General features: G+C 50.7%; 1 protein-coding gene across 1 annotated transcript in view; it reads right to left on the reverse strand.

Annotated features, from left to right (window-relative positions):
* Nucleotides 1-4,439: 4,439 nt before the first annotated feature.
* The window catches only part of RBM19 (RNA binding motif protein 19), a 99,141-nt gene continuing 84,927 nt past the window's right edge, over nucleotides 4,440-18,653 (reverse strand). The window contains exons 24-25 of the mRNA XM_033174638.1: nucleotides 15,490-15,605; nucleotides 4,440-4,752 (exon numbers count right to left, since the gene is read on the reverse strand). Coding sequence (XP_033030529.1) covers nucleotides 15,514-15,605 — 92 coding nt within the window. The 3' untranslated portion in view covers nucleotides 4,440-4,752; nucleotides 15,490-15,513. The remainder of the gene's footprint in view (nucleotides 4,753-15,489; nucleotides 15,606-18,653) is intronic.

The raw sequence follows: 18,653 nt of genomic DNA on the forward strand, positions 1-18,653 counted from the left end.
CACTCCCTCGTGGTGTAGTGGTTAAGAGCGGTAGACTCGTAATCTGGGGAACCGGGTTCGTGTCTCCACTCCTCCACATGCAGCTGCTGGGTGACCTTGGGCTAGTCACACTTCTTTGAAGTCTCTCAGCCCCACTCACCTCACAGAGTGTTTGTTGTAGGGGAGGAAGGGAAAGGAGAATGTTAGCCGCTTTGAGACTCCTTCGGGTAGTGAAAAGCGGGGTATCAAATCCAAACTCTTCTTCTCGTGAACCCAAGGCATCCTCAACGGACTGACTCAGTAGAAAGCAGCTTCCCGTGCAAACTCATGATCCACAGATTATGAGCACTAGCAATTTTTGCTCCAGTGGTTTCCCTTCGGTCAAGGCACCATCCTGAGCTTCCTGATTTATTTATTTTTACTCTGTTGTGTTTTAGTGGGATTTTAGGACGGTGCTCGTACCCAGTGCTTTTTTTTTCTAAATAAAAATGTTTAGGGGGACTCTCATTTTCCTATTCGTATTGAAATACTGCCCCTCAATGAGGGAGGCCAAACTTAGATTCCCGAAACGTTTAGGGGTCTGCCTCCCCCCAGAAATAAAGCACTGCTCGTCTCTTTGCCTCTTGGCTCCGATTCTCCATGGCACAGCTCCTGGTTCCCCTGTGCCTGAAGGCTCATCCCTGATGGACAAAAAAAACCAAGCAGAATCTATCCTGGCTGCTTGGGTAAACCTGCCCCCCCCCCAAGGTACTCCAAATCGCTGGGAAGAACTGCAAGGGGAACAGCCCCCTCCAATCTCTAGGTAAGGAAGAGGAACAGAAACGGCACCCTCTGGTGGCGAGAGAGAATACTGCTAGACCTTACTAGCAAGTGGCAGCTCCATATTCTCCGGTTAATGTCCCATTGCTCGGCCAACTCTAAATTATCACCTCTTCCTGTTGCCACAGGGAACTCCAATAAGAAGGCAGCAGACACAACCATTCCACCTCATATATGCCGCTTACTTTTTCTTTTTTTTTGTAAAAAAAAGGACTTAATAGCTCTGGCATTGTTTGACATTTGGGTTTTACTCACTGTAGAAAGCAGCACTAATTACTTCTGCGTCTCACTGCGGCGGCAGCAAGCTCAAGACTTTTTATGGAGTGCCGGAGACAGCTGTGGCAAAGTCCTACCTGCCGCCTGGTGTGGGACTGGCGAAATCCACATGCACCCTAATCCGACACCTCTTGTGCCATCAATACTTAGATCAGCCCAGAGGCAGTGTGGTGTAGTGGTTAGTGTGTTGGGCTATGACCTGGGAGACCAGGGTTCAAATCCCTGGTCTCCCAGGTCACAACACACCTTGCAACAGTCACCTCCTCTCAGCCTAACCAACCTCACAGGGTTTTTATGAGGATGAACAGCTCTGACAGTAAGTCAGAGTGGAACGGTCTCAAACAGGAGGCTGTGAGCTCTCCTTCCTTGAAGGTTTTTAAGCAGAGGTTGGAAGGGCCACCTGTCGTGGATATTTTAGCTGAGATTCATGCATTGCAGGGGGTTGGACTAGATGACCTTTGGGGATCCCCCTTCCAACTCTAAAATTCTATGAAATGGGGCAGAGAACCATGTATGTCACCTCGAGTTCCCTGGGCAAGGAGGTGGTACCACAGATGTGATAAATACAATGCAATAAAAATACATCTCAAGCAGGGGGCTGGGGAGGAACAAAGGAATTAAATCATTAAGGCAGGGATGGCGAGCCTCAGAGCTGGGGAGCAATGTGGCCCTTCAGGTCTCTTTGGCCCTTGGGAATCCCCTCAGATCACACTCTTCAACACCCCTTCTTTTGCCTGGGTAGAATGTGCTACTGAACTCTGATGGAGGGTAGAGAGGGCCCTGCTGAAACAAGGGTCATGGTTTTGAGCCCCACATTGGGCAAAAGATGTCTGCATTGCAGGGGGTTGGACTACACTCTCATGGCCCCTTCCAACTCTAGAATTCTATGATTGTATGACCTGGCAGCTGGATCAGGCCAATGGCCCATCTAGTCCAGCACCCTGTTGTCCCAGCGACCAACCAGGTGCCCCAATGGGAAGCCCCACAAGCAGGACCTGAGTGCAAGAGCTTCTCTCCCCTTCTCTGAGGTTTCCAGCAACTGGGATTCAGAAGCATTGGCGATTCTGGCAGTGAAGGTAGAACACAGCCGTAGGTGAGTGAGTGGTCTGCCAACAAGGAAGCCTCACCAGCATCAGCGGCCTGCTCAGGAGGACAGCTGAATGGGATTGGTGGGCCACTGGCCTGATCCAGCAGGCTCCTCTTATGTTCTCATGTTTAATTACAACTCCCATCAGCTTTGGCCCCTGGCCATGTATGCTAGGGCTGATGGGGTTTGTAGTTCTGCAACATCTGGAAAGCCAGAAGCTCCCCCACTTTTGTCCTACAAATCTTTGGGACCCATGCCAATTCCATTCTTGGTGCCAGACATCTCTGCCCTTTTCAAAGCGGACTGCATAAGGACTCCCGACGACCATCCTGGCTGGATCTCCCTCCCCACTCCTTGTAAGATGCCTCCCTCCTCCGGCTCCTCCTTTCCCCAGCCAGGAAGCCGACAATGAAAATTCACACCTCCCAAGGAAATTATCTCCTCCTCGCTTAATTCTCAGGGCCACAAGAGCTGCCTGGACAAGCCTGTGCAAGAGAGAGTGGTGGCAAACCATCCCCCGCTTCCTTCTTCTTCTTCTTTTAAAGGAAGGGAGGGAGCGAATCTTTCAAGGAGAAAATCCCCCACTGGCTCCACAAGGCAGAGGTGGGAATGAGATGCAGCTGTCTCTGGTGGGGCCCAGTGAGAGCTGCCGATTTCACGCTTCTGGATGCAGTAACTGGATTCGAAAGACGGCCAAGCGGATGCTCAAACGCCTCTCCTCTCCCAGCCCCTCGGTGGCTCAAAGAGCGCTATCAAATGGGGAGCAGCCTCTCCTCCCCAGACCGCAAGGAGTGAAGGGTACCCATTGCAGCTGGACCACATCCAAGAAGCCACAGCCAGCTTCCAGGAGGGATGAGCTAAGCTGTCCGTTTTTGTTCCTATCAGTAGTTATTATTATTATTATTATTATTATTATTATTATTATTATTATTATTATTATTATTATATCCCAAGGTGCACACAATTCTCCTCCTCCTCATTTTATCCTCACCACAACCCTGTGAGGTAGGTTATGCTGAGAGAAGGCGACTGGCCCAAGGACACCGACACAGAGTGGGGTTTGAACTCTTGTTTCCCAAGTCCTAGTCCAGCACTCTAACCACTACACCACACAGGTTCCTGTTAATGCAGGTGGTGGTGGTGGGGGGGAATGTTTTGCCCTCCAGACGTTGTGGAACCTTTGCTAAGGGGTTTCTGGGAGTTGTAGTTCCGCAACATCCAGAGCCAACGGTTCTCCACACCTGCATCAGCGCCAGACATTTACAGCTCTCTTAACCCATAGTCACAGATTCCCAGAGAGAATCCTGGGGGGGTGTAGTTTGTGAGGGATTCTTGAGAGCTGTTAGGAGACCCACATTCCCCTAACAGAGGCGCTATTTCTAGAGTTCCCTGGCAAGAGGGATGGACTGTCAAATCACTCTAATATTGTGTGTGTGCTTTCCAAAGGCAGCCGGTTGGGAAATGCAGAAACAGGATACTGAGTGAACCACTGGCTTCATCCAGGACGGCTTGTCTTGCCTATCTTTGGGTGAATTTCTCCAGCTGGACCCATCTCCCATTTTGGACTCTTCTGCAGGGAGACTTTCCATGATGGAAGGTTGCAGCATTTGGGACTTTTGAATTCAGAGAAAAAGCACGGGAGAGGTGACATGGTTAGACAGTAAAAAAATTATGCATACTATGGAAAAAGTGGACGGAGAAAAGTTTCCTTTCTTTCTCTCCTAATGCTAGAACCCGTAGATATCCCATGAAGATGAATGTTGGACGAATGTTGGAGCAATTTCTTCACGCAGCACATAGCTAAACTGTGGAACTCCCTCCCACAGGATACAGTGATGGCCACCGTTAGATGGCTTTAAAAGAGGGCTGGACAGATTCATGGAGGAGAAAGGCTGTTGATGGCTACTAGCCTGGATGGCTATGCTCTGCCTCCACAGTTGAAGGTAGTAAAATGCTTTTGAACACCACTTGCTGGAAACCACAGGAGGGGAGGGGGCTCTTGGGCTCAGGTCCTGCTTGTGGGTTACCCACAGGCATCTGGTTGGACCCTGCGAGAGAACAGGATGTTGGGGCTAGATGGGCCATTGGCCTGATCCAGCAGGTTCTTCTTAATGTTTTAATCTATTCCGGTGCCCCGCACAACTCTGGTGCTTCAAACCCTACCAGGATTCTTATTTCTGCTCTTACATCCCTGGCTGCGAATGCTGGGAACCTGGAGGGAGAGCAAAATAATGGAATAGGGAACACTACTTGGGAGTAAGACAGAGAAACCAGGCAGTGGGAACAAAGGATAGGTTGTTTTATATTAGGACATGTTCCTAAGAAATAAGTTCTGTACACATTTTCTCTCTTTCAAAACTATACAAGTTATTAAGGAAGGGCAAAACTGAACTGCTGATAGCATATTTTTCTTTGCCTTTTGCTGGTTCATCAAGCTGAGTTGTTGCTTTTCCTAGCCAGGAAATGGCAGACGAATTAAAGTGATGAGTGCCATCGTTTCAAAGCTGCTTGCTCAAAGGACTCTCCTCTTTGGGGTTCACGGGACAGATCCCCTGTTGTTCTCTCGGGCATGACTCAGTTCTGAGCTGGGGCTGGTGGGGGAGAGAAAAGATACGAGTGTTAGGTGGGTGGCTTGATCCTTGGAAGGGGGCATTCTGCCCAGCAGAACTTGAGCACCAGGGAAGGACCTGAAGAAGCTCATGAAATTAGGACATGCCGACCCAATACCGCAGAGGAGGCTAGTTCATTTTGGCAAGTGGGGGCGCTGCCCCTCCAATTTCACGCTGCCCTCAGCCAGCCCCACCTTGCCTGCCTTCTTATTTACAGCTATTCCAAGGGGTGGCACTGCTTGCCTCCTTGGTTTTCTGTCATAGGCCACGTTCACACCAAATGTTTAAAGCAGTGCGATACCACTTTGAACAGCCATGGCTCCCTCCACAGAATCTTGGGAACTGTCCAAGGTGCTGAAAGTTGTTAGGAGACCTCCCCACCTTCCAGAGCTATGCTACCCAGAATTCTCTGGGAATAGGGAATGGTTAAGCCAGACTGTTAAGGGGTCACGTAACAAGCACCCTTAAGCCTCTATCCCTCTTCCCAGGGAACTCTGGGAACTGTGGATCTGAGAGAGGAATAGGGGTCTCCCCACAACTCAGCATCCTTGACAACCCCCAGTTTCCCCAATCGTATGGAATGAATGTGGCTTTAGTGCTGCCTCTTGTAAGGAGGAGGATGAAGACGAAGCTGGAATTTGTTGGCTCCGCCTCTCAATGGCTCAGGCTCCGCCTACGGCGTGGGCTCCCCATGTTCCGCCCCACTGGACTTGACGGGCACCTGTCGCCTCTGAAGCACACTGCAGCCGAGAAGGTTCGGACAGGCAGAGAGAAAGCAGTTCCGCAGATGCAGATCTAGGTGCCTACAAACTATAAATGCGAAATAATTGGTTTGAGGGCCATTGGCAGTGGTGAAGCAGCTCTGCAATGGCATCTGGCAGAGCCCACCACCCCACAACTCCCCCCCCCAGCAAGAATTGAAGAGCTTGGGGAGGGAAGAAAGTAAAGAAGGAAAGAGGGGAACGCAATCCCATCTGGGCAATGCATCACGCTGAAAACGGCGCCCTGCATTAAAAATTCACCAGCCAGTGAATTTTCAAGGGATTTGTAGTAATTAGATGACAAAATGCTGGCAAATCTCAAGCTTGCCGAAGATGTTACTGAGGGGTCAAAGACTCGACACTTTTGGCTGGGTAATTTGTAAGTGTCAATCACGCTCAGCCATCAGAGGGAGAGGCAAAGCTCTGGCGGCTGAATTCCAACTAAGTCCAAGGCTCCCAGCCCTTTAGTCACCCTCTCCCCTCCACTCTGCCTCCTCCCCGAATAATCTCAGAGGCCTGCATGCAAATGCAGAGGCTTCTCCTTCCCCTCTCAGACTTAATTCATTTATTTATACCCAGCGCCTCCCGAAGGCCCAGCGAGAGTGCAAATTCCCTGTCTACATGTACCAACGATGCACGCGTGCATATTCTGTGGGGATTCTCTCCCACAAGAGGGCCACCAACTTCGGAGAGGATTAGCACAAGTTCATTGGGGGGGGGGGGTAGGGATATCAATGGCTGCCGGTTATGATGGCTGTCTTTTGCCCCCACTGTCATGAGGCAGTTTGGTTCCGAATGCAATAAACAAACAAATAAAAAGCTTCCCATGGGGCACCTGGTTGTCCACAGTGAGAACAGGGTACTGGATGAGATGGGCTGTTGGCCTGATCCAGCAGGCTCTTCTGCTAAAGCAGGGATGGGAAATCTCTGACCCTCCAGATGTTGTTGGACTCCCAACTCCCATCAGCCCCAACCAGCATGACCAATGGCCAGAGATGGTGGTAGCTGTGATCCAACAGTATCACTGGTTCCACAACCCAGTCTTACATTATTAGGCATCCAGACTAGACTACTGCAATGTGTTCTGTGTGAGGCTGCCTTTGAAGACTGTTTTTGAAACTGCCAATGGTCATGGATGATGGAAGATGTAGTTCTGAAACATATCTGGAGATAGAGATTCTCTACCCGCGAGCTCAATCTTTGAGCTTTTCTTTCTTTTTAAAAAAGTACGGCCAAGATAAATTGAGGGTAGCTTGCATGGTACTCTGAAGGTTGTCCATGAGGAGTGCATTCCCACTTAATGCCAAGGTGTGGCACCTATGCTTGACTCTTCCTCTTGTCTGGGACTCTTCCCACTGTCTGAGATAGCTGGGCATGCTGGCTGGAGTTGATGAGAGTTGGGATCCAGCAACACCTAGAGAGCCACAGGTTCCTTATCCTTGCCTTAAGTCAGGGGGACAAGGAACACTGTGGCCTTCCAGATGTTTTGGAACTCCCAACTACCACAATCCCTTATTCCCGGCGTGTCCTGGCTGAGGCTGATGGAAGTCTTGCAACATCTGGAGAGCAAAACAAAGAAACGTTGATTCATTTCACCGGATGCCCACTTGTAAGCACTCTGGTCCTGGACTTGCCTTGATCCCACCTGCTTCAAATGGTGATGGAGAAATTGGTTCTAGTCTCAATTCAGACACTGGGACTTCAAGCACTGTGGTCCAGGGACACAGAAAACTGCCTCATATGGAGTCAGAAATCCAGAGGGCAGTCCCTAAGATGGGTGGATGGAGCCTTGTACGCCTCCTTCCAGCAACTCCTGCAGCCGGGCTGGTGCCAATTGTCTTGCTCTGCTTTCCTTTGGACCACATCAATGAGGCCAAGTGGGGGGGGTCTTGTCCTCTGGGCAGCACAGAACCTCCATACACACTGCCCAGGCTTGCAGCAGGTCACTTGGGTACTGCTAACGCAGTGGCTTGACTTCACCTACAGGCGCACTCCATTGTCTCTCAAGATAGCTAGATGCCAACAACAACAGAGTCAGACCCCATTGGTGCATCAAGCTCAGTGTTGTCTGCACTGACAGAGCCTCTACCAGGCAGGGGGACTCTCCTAAACCAAACGAAGCACTGGGGATTGGACCTGGGGCCTCCTGCATGCAAAGCAGATGCTCTGCCACTCAGCGATGGCCCATCCCTTTATAGACAAAGGAATACAGAAACGTACCTAGACAGCATGTTAAAAAGCAGAGACATCACCTTGCCAACAAAGGTCCGTATAGTTAAAGCTATGGTTTTCCCAGTAGTGATGTATGGAAGTGAGAGCTGGACCATAAAGGCGGCTGAAGAATTGATGCTTTTGAATTATGGTGCTGGAGGAGACCATTGAGAGTCCCATGGATTGCAAGAAGATCAAACCTATCCATTCTTAAGGAAATCAGCCCTGAGTGCTCACTAGAAGGACAGATCCTGAAGCTGAGGCTCCAATACTTTGGCCACCTCATGAGAAGAGAAGACTCCCTGGAAAAGACCCTGATGTTGGGAAAGATTGAGGGCACAAGGAGATGGGGATGACAGAGGACAAGATGGTTGGACTGTGTTCTCGAAGCTACTAACGTGAGTTTGACCAAACTGCGGAAGGTAGTGGAAGGCAGGAGTGCCTGGCGTGCTCTGGTCCACGGGGTCACGAAGAGTCGGACATGACTAAACGGCTAAACAACAACAAAAACCTTATAATGAGTCAGGCCATTGGCCTGTCCTGGTCAGTATTACCTGCACCTCAGAAGGTGGCAGGCTCTCCTTCATCAGAGGCTTTTAAACCGAGGTTGGATGGCCATCGGTTGGGGATTTTTTTTTCAGTTGCAATTCCTGCTACTGCAGGGGGTTGAACAAGATGAGCCTTGGAGGTACCTTCCACCTCTCCAGTTCTGTGATTCTGTGAGAGCGGACGTTGCTGTGACTCAGCTGAGCAGGCAGCGGAGAGAGCCAGGAAGAAGTTAACCAGGGCCCCAGGCGCCAAATGGGAAGCCCCCGCCAAGGCTGCTAAGCTGTCAGCCTGCCAGCCTTGCTCTCTCCTCCGTCTGCTAACAGAGATGCCTATTATTTTGCTGGCACCCTGGCCCTGGTTTGCATATTTCACTGATTCAGGTCACATCGCCGTACACACACATGCCACAGCCAACGTCTGTTGATATTCTCGGTCTCTCGCCCAGCTCCAGTTTGAGGTGAAAGCCTTCCTTATTAGCCAATTTGGATACCCATTTACTGTGAATTGCTCAGCCTGATTATTATTCATGAATGGATAAATCTGAAATCTCAGCTCCCTGCTACGCCATTTCTCCCTCTCCCGAATGAATACGCTTGGAGGGGGAAAACAGGGAGGCAGAAGTGCCGCTTGTTCTCCGGGGCGCTAGGGAGGATGGCTTCTTCCCTGCAGCCCCAAATTGGGTGTGTGTGTGTTAAACTGTATGGGATCCGGTGCCCCCCCCCCACTGAGAAACACGTGGGTTTTAACCCCCACCCCCAAATGTAAAGGGAAGTGGCACAGCAAAATGCACATTTGCTCCTAACTTGGCAGCAAGGGCAAAGGAGCTTCCTGGATATATAACCCGAGGTTTGGAAATGAAGGTACTGTCTCTCTGCACCTGATGCCTCCCTGCAGGAAACACAGGCAGCTGGCCTGTAATCCAATTAACACGGCCCCTTGTTTCAACTTCCCGCTTCTCCCTCCACCCTTTTTTTATTTTTGAAAGGACAACCTAAGACATGGCCATCCTCAAAAGGACCACCTGAGGCATCTCGGACTCCCATCGCAGAGGCTGTGTGTGATCCGTGCTGTGCCTGCACTCTGATTTTTCAAGTCAAGGCAAGGAAGGGGATCCTCAGACCTATTACAGGTCGTACCTTTGATCCCGAACACCTTGCAAGTCGAACATTTTGGCTCCCGAACGTCGCACACCCGGAAGTGAATGTTCCGGTTTGTGCAAGTTCTTTGGAACCCTAACGTCAGGTGCGGGTTCCGCAGCTTCCAATTGGCTGCAGGAGCTTCCTGCAGCCAATCGGAAGCCGCGCTTTTGTTTCTGAACATTTTAGAAGTTGAATGGACTCCCAGAACCGATTCCATTCGACTTCCAAGGTATGACTGTATTATCCTCAGGCATGTGCCTTATCGGCTTTGCCCACTTTGCCCACCAATGCAGGCGATCTGCCACTTACTTGAGCTACTGACCTTCCCCACTGATCCCCAACTGCCTCCTCCATTGACCAAGCAGCAAGTAGGTGGGAAAAGATCTCTCTCCACCTGAGGCTCTGGAGAGACACGGACAGTCAGGTGTAAGACAAGCCCTGCAGGATCAGGCCCAAGGCTCATCTGATTCCAGCATCCTCTTCTTGCGGTGCCCAACCAGATGCCCGTGGGGCTCAAGCAGCACTCTCCCCACTCGCGATCCCCAGCAATCGCTGCTCAGAGGCATGCAGGCTCTCTTGGTGGATGCAGACCATAGTGGTCAGAGCTAGTAGTCATCATAGCCTCCTCCTCCATGAATTTGTCTAATCCTCTTTTAAAGCCGCCCAAGTTGATGGCCATCACTGTCTCCCCTGGGAGTTTCATTGTCCACGAGTCCTAATGTTTTGCAAGAGGGAAGAAATCTTTGCCCCATCCACTTTCTCTGCACCAGGCACCATGGGATTAAAGACCATCTGAAGATGGTTCAGAAACTTCAGCAAATTTAGGCAGCCCAGTTGCTCACTGGACATGCTTGGACTGCTACGATATTGCCCCTAATCAACAACTGCCACCATCCGATAATCACGAGTCCTTCCCTGGCTGACGAACAAAAAGAGTTAACTCCTCAACCCCTACCTCGGGAACCCAGACATCGGAAGGCAGCCCTGTGGAGGAAAGTTTTTAATGTCTGATGGTTCATGATGCTTTTATGTTTTGCCAGAAGCAGCCCAGAGTGGCTGGGGCAACCCAGTCAGATGGGCAGCATAAAAAAGGAAATTATTATTATTATTATTATTATTATTATTATTATTATTATCCATCTTTTGTTATGTTTTACCTTCCTGCTCATCTCACGGAAAACAGGAGAGAGGATTTTTAATAACTCCAGAGGTCCGTTAACGACAGGCAGATATACCATATATCGCGGCGTATAAGGCGACTGGGCGTATAAGACGACCCCCCAACTTTTTATGTTAAAAAACAGAGTTTGGGGTATACTCACCCAGCCCGGGCTCCCAAGCGCACAACGGCCTCCATGGCGGCTGAAGCGGTGGGGAGAGCCTCCCCCTCACCGCACAGGAGCCCTCCGCGCTTGCTGCCCACGCCCAGCCCGGGCTCCATGGCGGCTGAGGCAGCGGCTGCGGCTGGAGCGGCAGGGAGAGGCTCCATGGCGGCTGAGACGGCGCACGCACACACACAGCCAGTGGCGGGGTGGAACTCCGGTGTACAAGACGACCCCTGACTTTAGAGAAGATTTTTCGGGATAAAAAAGTCGCCTTATACGCTGCGATATACGATAAGTCTAAAAAGCTCCTTTATTCTAGCTTGCCTAAAGCAGGTGTGGGGAACCTTTAGCTCTCCAGGTGTCTCTTCCAAACGTAGCAATAACCCTTCTCTTTCAAGTAATTAATAGTAACAACAACAATCAAGCCAACTGGAGTGTAAAATGTGAAGGGGCAGGATCCAGCCTTCCAGATATATAAAAGTGAATTATTATTATTATTATTATTATTATTATTATTATTATTATTATTAACTACTACTACTACTACAATAATAACAACAACAACAACAACCTGCACTGCCTCAGTGTTATCTTCAATACAAGAAGAAAAACAGCCAACCAGCCACTGCTCTACTACTTAAAACTCTTAATTAAGATTGAAGTTTCACCCACTCTAGTGTAAGGAATGAATTAACTTGCAATTCCCCCCCCCCCAACACTAAATTCAGTGTGATTAGAATATTTCAGGGGAGGAGGAGTGGGAGAGCATTTGTTTATTTATTTAGCGACCCCCCCCCAACGCACCACCCCCAAAAAACTCATCACGGAGGCCAGGGTCTCCTTTTGACAGAAAAACCGTCAACAAGTGGTCCTTGCAGCTGTGTGTGCAAATGCCCATCAGAAGAAATTCCTTTTATACTCGTAACATTATTAGGACAAAACACTTAAAAATAAAAAAATGCCCCCAACAAACCCCCGCTGAAAGGAGATAAACATCTTTATTGGGGGGGGGGTGTTGTTTGAGATACTAAAAGTCTTCATCAAGGCTGGAAAAGGGGGGCGGGGCAAAAACAAAAACAATCCCAATCGTGTGTTGCGGGTGGGGAGGGGGAAATCAAACGGTTAAATTGATTTTCATAAAAATGCTAACTTCAGAAAGCGCTCTCTGTTCTCTTCAACCCCCCCCCCTCCTCGCCGACACCCCCCCCCCCAATCCCAACCTCTGGTGCCTTTGAACATCTGACTGGCAAGCATTTCATATTTCAATCTCAGCAGAACAAATTGAATTAGATGTTGAAACCAAGCTCTCCTCTGTACGCGAAAGCCTACCTGCTCTGCCTGCACTAATCCTTTGCCTTGGTACTGCAGGGGAGGAAGCTGGGGGGGGGGGGGAGAGAGAATCCACCCTGCTATGGAAGACGGTATGGGGAGGGGAGATACAAGCTGCCTGTGGCTGAACACTTTTGCTGCATGCTTGTTAGGGGTGTCCGCCTCGCTCGCTATTATCCGTGAGCATCACTTGTAGTTGGGAGTGGTGGGGTGGGAGGCAGGGAGGCCAACAGTAGGTGGCGCCAGAGCCAATGACAGCCAGAGCCAACTCAATCCTAGATGGGTTGACTGCATTTGTATCTCCAAGGTGGCATACATGGTTCTCTCTCCCCCTCTTCATTTAATCCCCACAACAAGCCTGTGGGATAGGTTAGGCTAAGAGGCAGGCAGGGACTGGCCCCCTCCCCAAGGTCCCCTAGAGAGCTTCGTGGCCAAGAGGGGATTCGGACTGCTCTCTGAGGCACTAATAGACCACTCTCCACTCTTGTCATTTATATGGGAGCTAGGGCTAGCTAGGCGATATCTGGTTTTCAACATTGTGATATATCACCAGCTGAACATGCGACATACTGATATATCACGAAGTCTGAAATAAGGATGGGGCTATGTAGAGGCATTGGCTGGCTTCATGGTTTTGGTGACAATGTGATTTTTGCATAAAACACACAGACACACCACGATTCGCAATATATTGCCAGGTCAAAAATTATGAAACCATATGGACTTGAAACTGGTTTTGAACTATCTATTGATAGCATCAAGAAGGCTGATCGCCGAAGAATTGATGCTTTTGAATTATGGTGCTGGAGGAGACTCTTGAGAGTCCCATGGACTGCAAGAAGATCAAACCTATTCATTCTCAAGGAAATCGGCCCTGAGTGCTCACTAGAAAGACAGATCCTGAAGTTGAGGCTCCAGTACTTTGGCCACCTCATGAGAAGAGAAGACTCCCTGGAAAAGACCCTGATGTTGGGAAAGATGGAGGGCACAAGGAGAAGGGGACAACAGAGGATGAGATGGTTGGACAGTGTTCTCAAAGCTACTAACATGAGTTTGGCCAAATTGCGAGAGGCAGTGAAGGATAGGCGTGCCTGGCGTGCTCTGGTCCATGGGGTCACGAAGAGTCGGACACGACTGAACGACTGAACAACAACAAAATTGATGTACAGAAATGGCTGTGAGTGTATGTGGGTTGTTGCTGTTGTTGTTCTAAAACAAGGAAACATTTTGTCCCCAGAAGTGGAAACAATTAGCCCAGCGGTTTGTGGGAGGAAAAGATATTTTACATACACTCGGCAAACAGAGCAGGCTTCGCTGAGAAGTGAGCAAACTCTGTCCTTAATAAACAAGAAGGTTAAGGTTCATAATGCATGTTGGTAGGGGAGTGTTGGATCAGCCTGGGTCACCCCGTCCATAAGTACATAAGGATCAGGCCAATGGCCCATCTAGTCCGGCATCTTCTTCTCACAGTGGCCAACCAGACGCTTGTTGCAGGACCCGAGCGCAAGAGCCGTCTCCAATCCTGTGATTTCCAGCAAGTTGCATTTAGAAGCATCGCTGCTTCTGACTCTCTGGCTGCTGTCAAGGCATCTCTCCCTCTGCGATGGTTCCTTTCCCCCTGCTGGATTCTTTCCCCACCTCTCCCCCTTTGAGCCGCAGAGGTGCCATCACTGATCTGCGTGGAAGATGGTCGCAGACAACCTGCGATGGTGTGAGGAGCCCCCCCCCAAGCCAGCACCCGCATTACCCGAGAGCATGTGCCCTCCCTCCCTCCCTCCTGCTCCTGGCCTATTGCTGAGCGACACTCTTGCTGATGGGCCAAGCAGTGGGGCGGCCGCAACTCACTCCCCACCCCCAGCAGATTACCGGGCCTTTTTTTTTTTTTTTTGAGACCCTTGGCGGCGGGGAAGCCTCTCGAGTGGCGGCTCAGGGCTATAGCCGGCCAATTGCCTCTCGAATACACCTGCCTCCTTGGTGGGAGGCATCGGGGGGCTCTCGTGATGAAAGGGAAAGCTGCCAGCTAATCCCCGCCAGGTTAAGTCACAGCCACCTTCCCACTGCGCTTCTGGAATAAGCACAGGGCCTCTGGAAGAGCTCTTAATTTCAGGGTGCCTCTGACTCTGACATCTTCCTCTGGAGAGCGCAGCTTGGGATTCGGGGAGGGGGTGTGTGGAAGAGAGGGGAGGGAGGGCAGCAGCCAATCTCGATGAGGGCCAGTGCTCAGTGCCATCAGCAGCAGCAGCAGCAGCCAGAGGGAAGGCTTGGGGAACGTCCGGGGTGGAGAGCAAAACACTGCCTTCTGGCCCGCGAGGATGCTTCAGTGAATGAAGGCAGGCCTTTCACCATGAGCCCAGATTATGAGGCTTGCCCACATGAGCGTAGCCGGGGGGGGGGTGCAGCTGCCCCCTCCAAATCAAGTAAATCAATAAAAATACATAACTAACAGACCAATCAAGTCGCAGATAGCTCGGTTCTGCGCCCCCCCAGGTCCCACCCTCCCCTATCATATATCCTGGCTAGGCCCATGCTTGCCCACATGACATGGTTCTGCAGCAGTCCAGGGTGGAATGGCACTCAAAGCGGAGCACGTTCAGCTTCCGAAGAAAGTTTGCAAACTGGAACACTTACTTCCGGGTTTGCAGTGTTTGGGTTCCAAGTTGTTTGAGAACCAAGGCATTTGAGAACCAAGGTAATCACCTATTTTTAACTCAACAGGGAGAAGGATATGGGGGGAAACTAGGACCCACTTGTTATGGGCTCTGGCTTTTGTTGGCTCTAGCCCCCACCTACTGGTGGCCTTCCTCCCTTCCGCCCAATGGGAATCATCCGCCATTGCCTGTAAGTCTGCGGTGCCCTACTTTAAGCTGAAGCCTTGTTGCTCCAGATCAAAGGCATTCTTCCAAACATGCCTGGCTCTTGGGACTCTCTCCTCTGCCATCCTTTGCACTTGCCAACATCCACTTTTGCCCCTGGCCCCCCTCCCAAAAGGTTACCCATAGGGGAACGTAGCCCTTAGGCTTCAAAAAGACTGTTTACCTATTAGCAGCATTATCTCCCACCTTCCCTCCAGGAGCTTAATCTGACATTCAAGATTCCTCTCCCCTGCATCTTCATCCTTCACAACGACCCTACGAGGTAGGTTAGGCTGAGGGGCCGAGACTGTGGCACCCAGGTCACCCAGTGTGCTTCATGGCCGAGCTGGGATTTGAATGGTAGTCTCCCAAGGTCCTAGACCAGCGCTTTAACCACTACACCTTACTACATGCACCGGCCTTAGTGGAACAACAGGAACAAAACAGGTTTACATATGGATGGCGGATCCTCTCTCATGCCTTATTTCAAATAATCTTCCCTGTTATCAAGTTAAAAGTAGAGAGGAAGGAAGGGAGAGATACCTCCCCTTACCTCATAGTTCTGGGGCCAGTGGCATTAGCTGCTTTCCTCACCCCCTTCGTCCTCCAGCTTCTCCAGGATTTCTTCCAGAACAGCTGATCGCTTCTTTTTCTTTGCAGCCGGGGAATCTGCAAAAGGGCCAAGCAAGGAAAGGTTGAGGTTGTGTTGAGGGGGAAGCAGGCTGAACGGCATGAAGACATTCCAGGTAGGACTGGGAATCTGTCCCACCTGAAACCTTGTTCTCTGGCAACACAAAATTTGGTGGATCAATCGCCAGGCTCGGTAGAAGACAGCTTCCTTTCCGTATGCTCTGCCAACGAGCTGCGGGCCTTCCCGATGGGGCACAACCCACCAGAATATTCTCCTGCGAAGATCTGTTATGGATGTTTCGCAACTGTGACGTATGTCACCTCTGGAGCTTTTTATTCATTGAGGAGGTCGTGATGTGCTAACTGGTCCTAACCCCAAACCCAACCTTTTCTGTGTTTTATATTCTATGGGGTTTTTTCTAGAAAGAATCTCCAGAAGAGCACACATGGTTGTTTTCTCTGTCTCTCCCTCCCCCAATATGAATAAACGAATCAATTTATTTCGGTCACCGACCAGAGTGTTCCCCCAATAAAGCTCTCGGCAATCGCTTCTCCACCGCGAGGGCACCAAGGCGATGCCACTGCACAAAGACTGCTAGAAACCGAACCTGCATAATGAGAGCGTGGCGGCGACAGCTGATGGCGGTGGTGGGAAGAATGGGGAGCTGGTGTGCAGATGCAGGGAAACCCCCGGCAAGCGAGCGAAGCTGCGGCTCTAAATGCGGGAGAGGAAGCAGCTCCCCACCCTCACCCCCCACCAATTCAGGTGGGGGTGGTGTCAGTAACATGGCAGGAACTGAGGCAGAAGGGTCACCGACGCCAGTCCCCTCTTGCCGCGGCTCTCTCCGCAAGGCTGCTCCAGCCAGCAATCAGAAAAAAACCCTCCAGGCAGTAACAGATGCTGCCGCCGCAGCCCAAATGTGGCCACCTCTGGGGCTGCGGAAGGGCAAGGCAGGCTGGCTGCAGCTAAGGATGTAAGGAAGGTCCCCGTGGGGTTAGGCCAGAGGCCTACCTAGCTGGTGCCCTGCCCACCAAGTGCCACGCGGGAGCTTGCAAACAGGCCACAAGGGCAAAGGCCTGCAGAGACGGTGGCGTTCACAGCTGCACTCTGCTTTTTCCTGACTCCAATGGCTATGCCCTGTTGGAGGCACCAAATGCTTCCGAATACCAGCTGCTGGAGACCACAGGAGGAGAGAGGGCTCCTGGGCTTGGGGGTCCAGCTTGGTGGCTTGCTACAGGCATCTGGTTTGCCATTGTGAGAACAGGATGCTGGACTAGATGGGCCACTGGCCTGATCCAGCAGACTCTCCATTTGTTTGCTCGTGCAATTCCGCTGCAGCGCCGCACCTGGATTTCCCTGGCTATGGCCTCGTGGTCCTGCCTTCATCTTTAGGTGGCTTTGCCAACTGCCTCAGAGCAGCCCATGAGGAGCGTTTAAGATGCAGGAGGAAAGAATTGCTCCTCGCTCTGCCTGCTCGCTGCTATGAACTTGAAATATTTCGTGGGCACCATGCACGCTTTTTCCGAAGGCGTGGAACGTGACCTCTCAAAATCCCCACTTGCCGGAGGGGAAACTGAGGAAGGAGCGGAGGAACCGGCTGGGTCGTAAAGCGGAAAAGAAGAGGAGACGTATTCCTGCCCCCTACACCTGACCAACAACCATTAGCACCACAACCACATTGCAGAATAGCAATGTAGAGCCCCCCCCCAATGATAATCAATGCCCAAAGGTGTGCTCCAGGCTGGGGGTGCATTCAGAGATGGGGAGTATAATATTAGGCTCCCCTGATTATACTGCAAGCGCTCCTGTCCCGTTTTCTGACGTTCCTTTCCCACTGCAGTACATGCTGCTTTATGGAACTGTGGAACTCTAAGCTACATAGTACTGGCATGCCGCACCCGAAACTAACAGGAAAGAATTGTATCCTGGGACAACCCCCCCCCCCCCAAATTCATCACTTTGCTTCTGCAATTTTCTGGGTCAATGGCATTGCAAACGGATATTTCTGGAGCCAACCAGAATGGAAATGAGTGTTAAACTCTCACAATGTTCTACTAGGCTCCGGAAGTGGCTTTTGCACCGAGCGAAAATTTGAATACAATGTGGAAATTAACAGTTGGGGAAACAGATAAATGGCCGTGGGAAGGCGGCCTTAGGATGGGTAACCTGTAGCCCTCCAGAAGCCAATTGTTACCATCACGATCATTGTCACTAGCATCATGGACTGGCTGGACTCAGAGGAATGGTGGGAGGAAACAGCTGGGGAACCCTCAAGGGAAGAGGGCTCAGGTTCCCTATACCTGCTCTGGCCAACGCATACAGACTTTCCCAGCCAAAGTTATCTTAAATCACAAAAAGAGGATTTCAGAAGACCTACTCTGCTTCCTTTCTTACAGAGCTTTGATGTGGAATTCCTGCTCTTTTCCCTCCTTCGTTTTCCTCTTGGACTGCTGCAATGCGCTCTATGTGGGGCTACCTTTGAAGGTGACCTGGAAACTACAACCAATCCAGAATGTGGCAGCTAGACTAGTGACTGGGAGCGGCCACTGAGACCACATAACACTGGTCTTGAAAGACCTGCATTGGCTCCCAGTACATTTCCGAGCACAATTCGAAGTATTGGTGCTGACATTTAAAGCCCTAAACGGCCCCGGCCCACTATACCTGAAGGAGCGTCTCCCCCCCCCCCCCATCGTTCAACCCGGACACTGAGGTCCAGCGATGAGGGCCCTCTGGCGGTTCCCTCACTGCAAGAAGCGAAGTTACAAGGAACCAGGCAGAGGGCCTTCTCGGTAGTGGTGCCCACCCTGTGGAACGTCCTCCCATCAGATGTCAAGGGAATAAACAACTACCTGATGTTTAGAAGACATCTGAAGGTAGCCCTGTTTAGGGAAGTTTTTAATGACTGATGTTTTAATGTATTTTTTAATCTTTTGTTGGAAGCCTTCCAGAGTGGCTGGGGAAACCCAGCCAGATGGGTGGGGTAGAAATAAATTGTTGTTGTTGTTGTTGTTGTTGTTGTTGTTGTTGTTGTTGTTAAATCATCCTCTTAGCATCTCTTGCCTCACTGTGACGCCTCTGAGTTT

This window comes from Lacerta agilis, chromosome 17 (genome assembly GCF_009819535.1).
Source record: "Lacerta agilis isolate rLacAgi1 chromosome 17, rLacAgi1.pri, whole genome shotgun sequence".
Lineage (NCBI taxonomy): Eukaryota > Metazoa > Chordata > Lepidosauria > Squamata > Lacertidae > Lacerta > Lacerta agilis.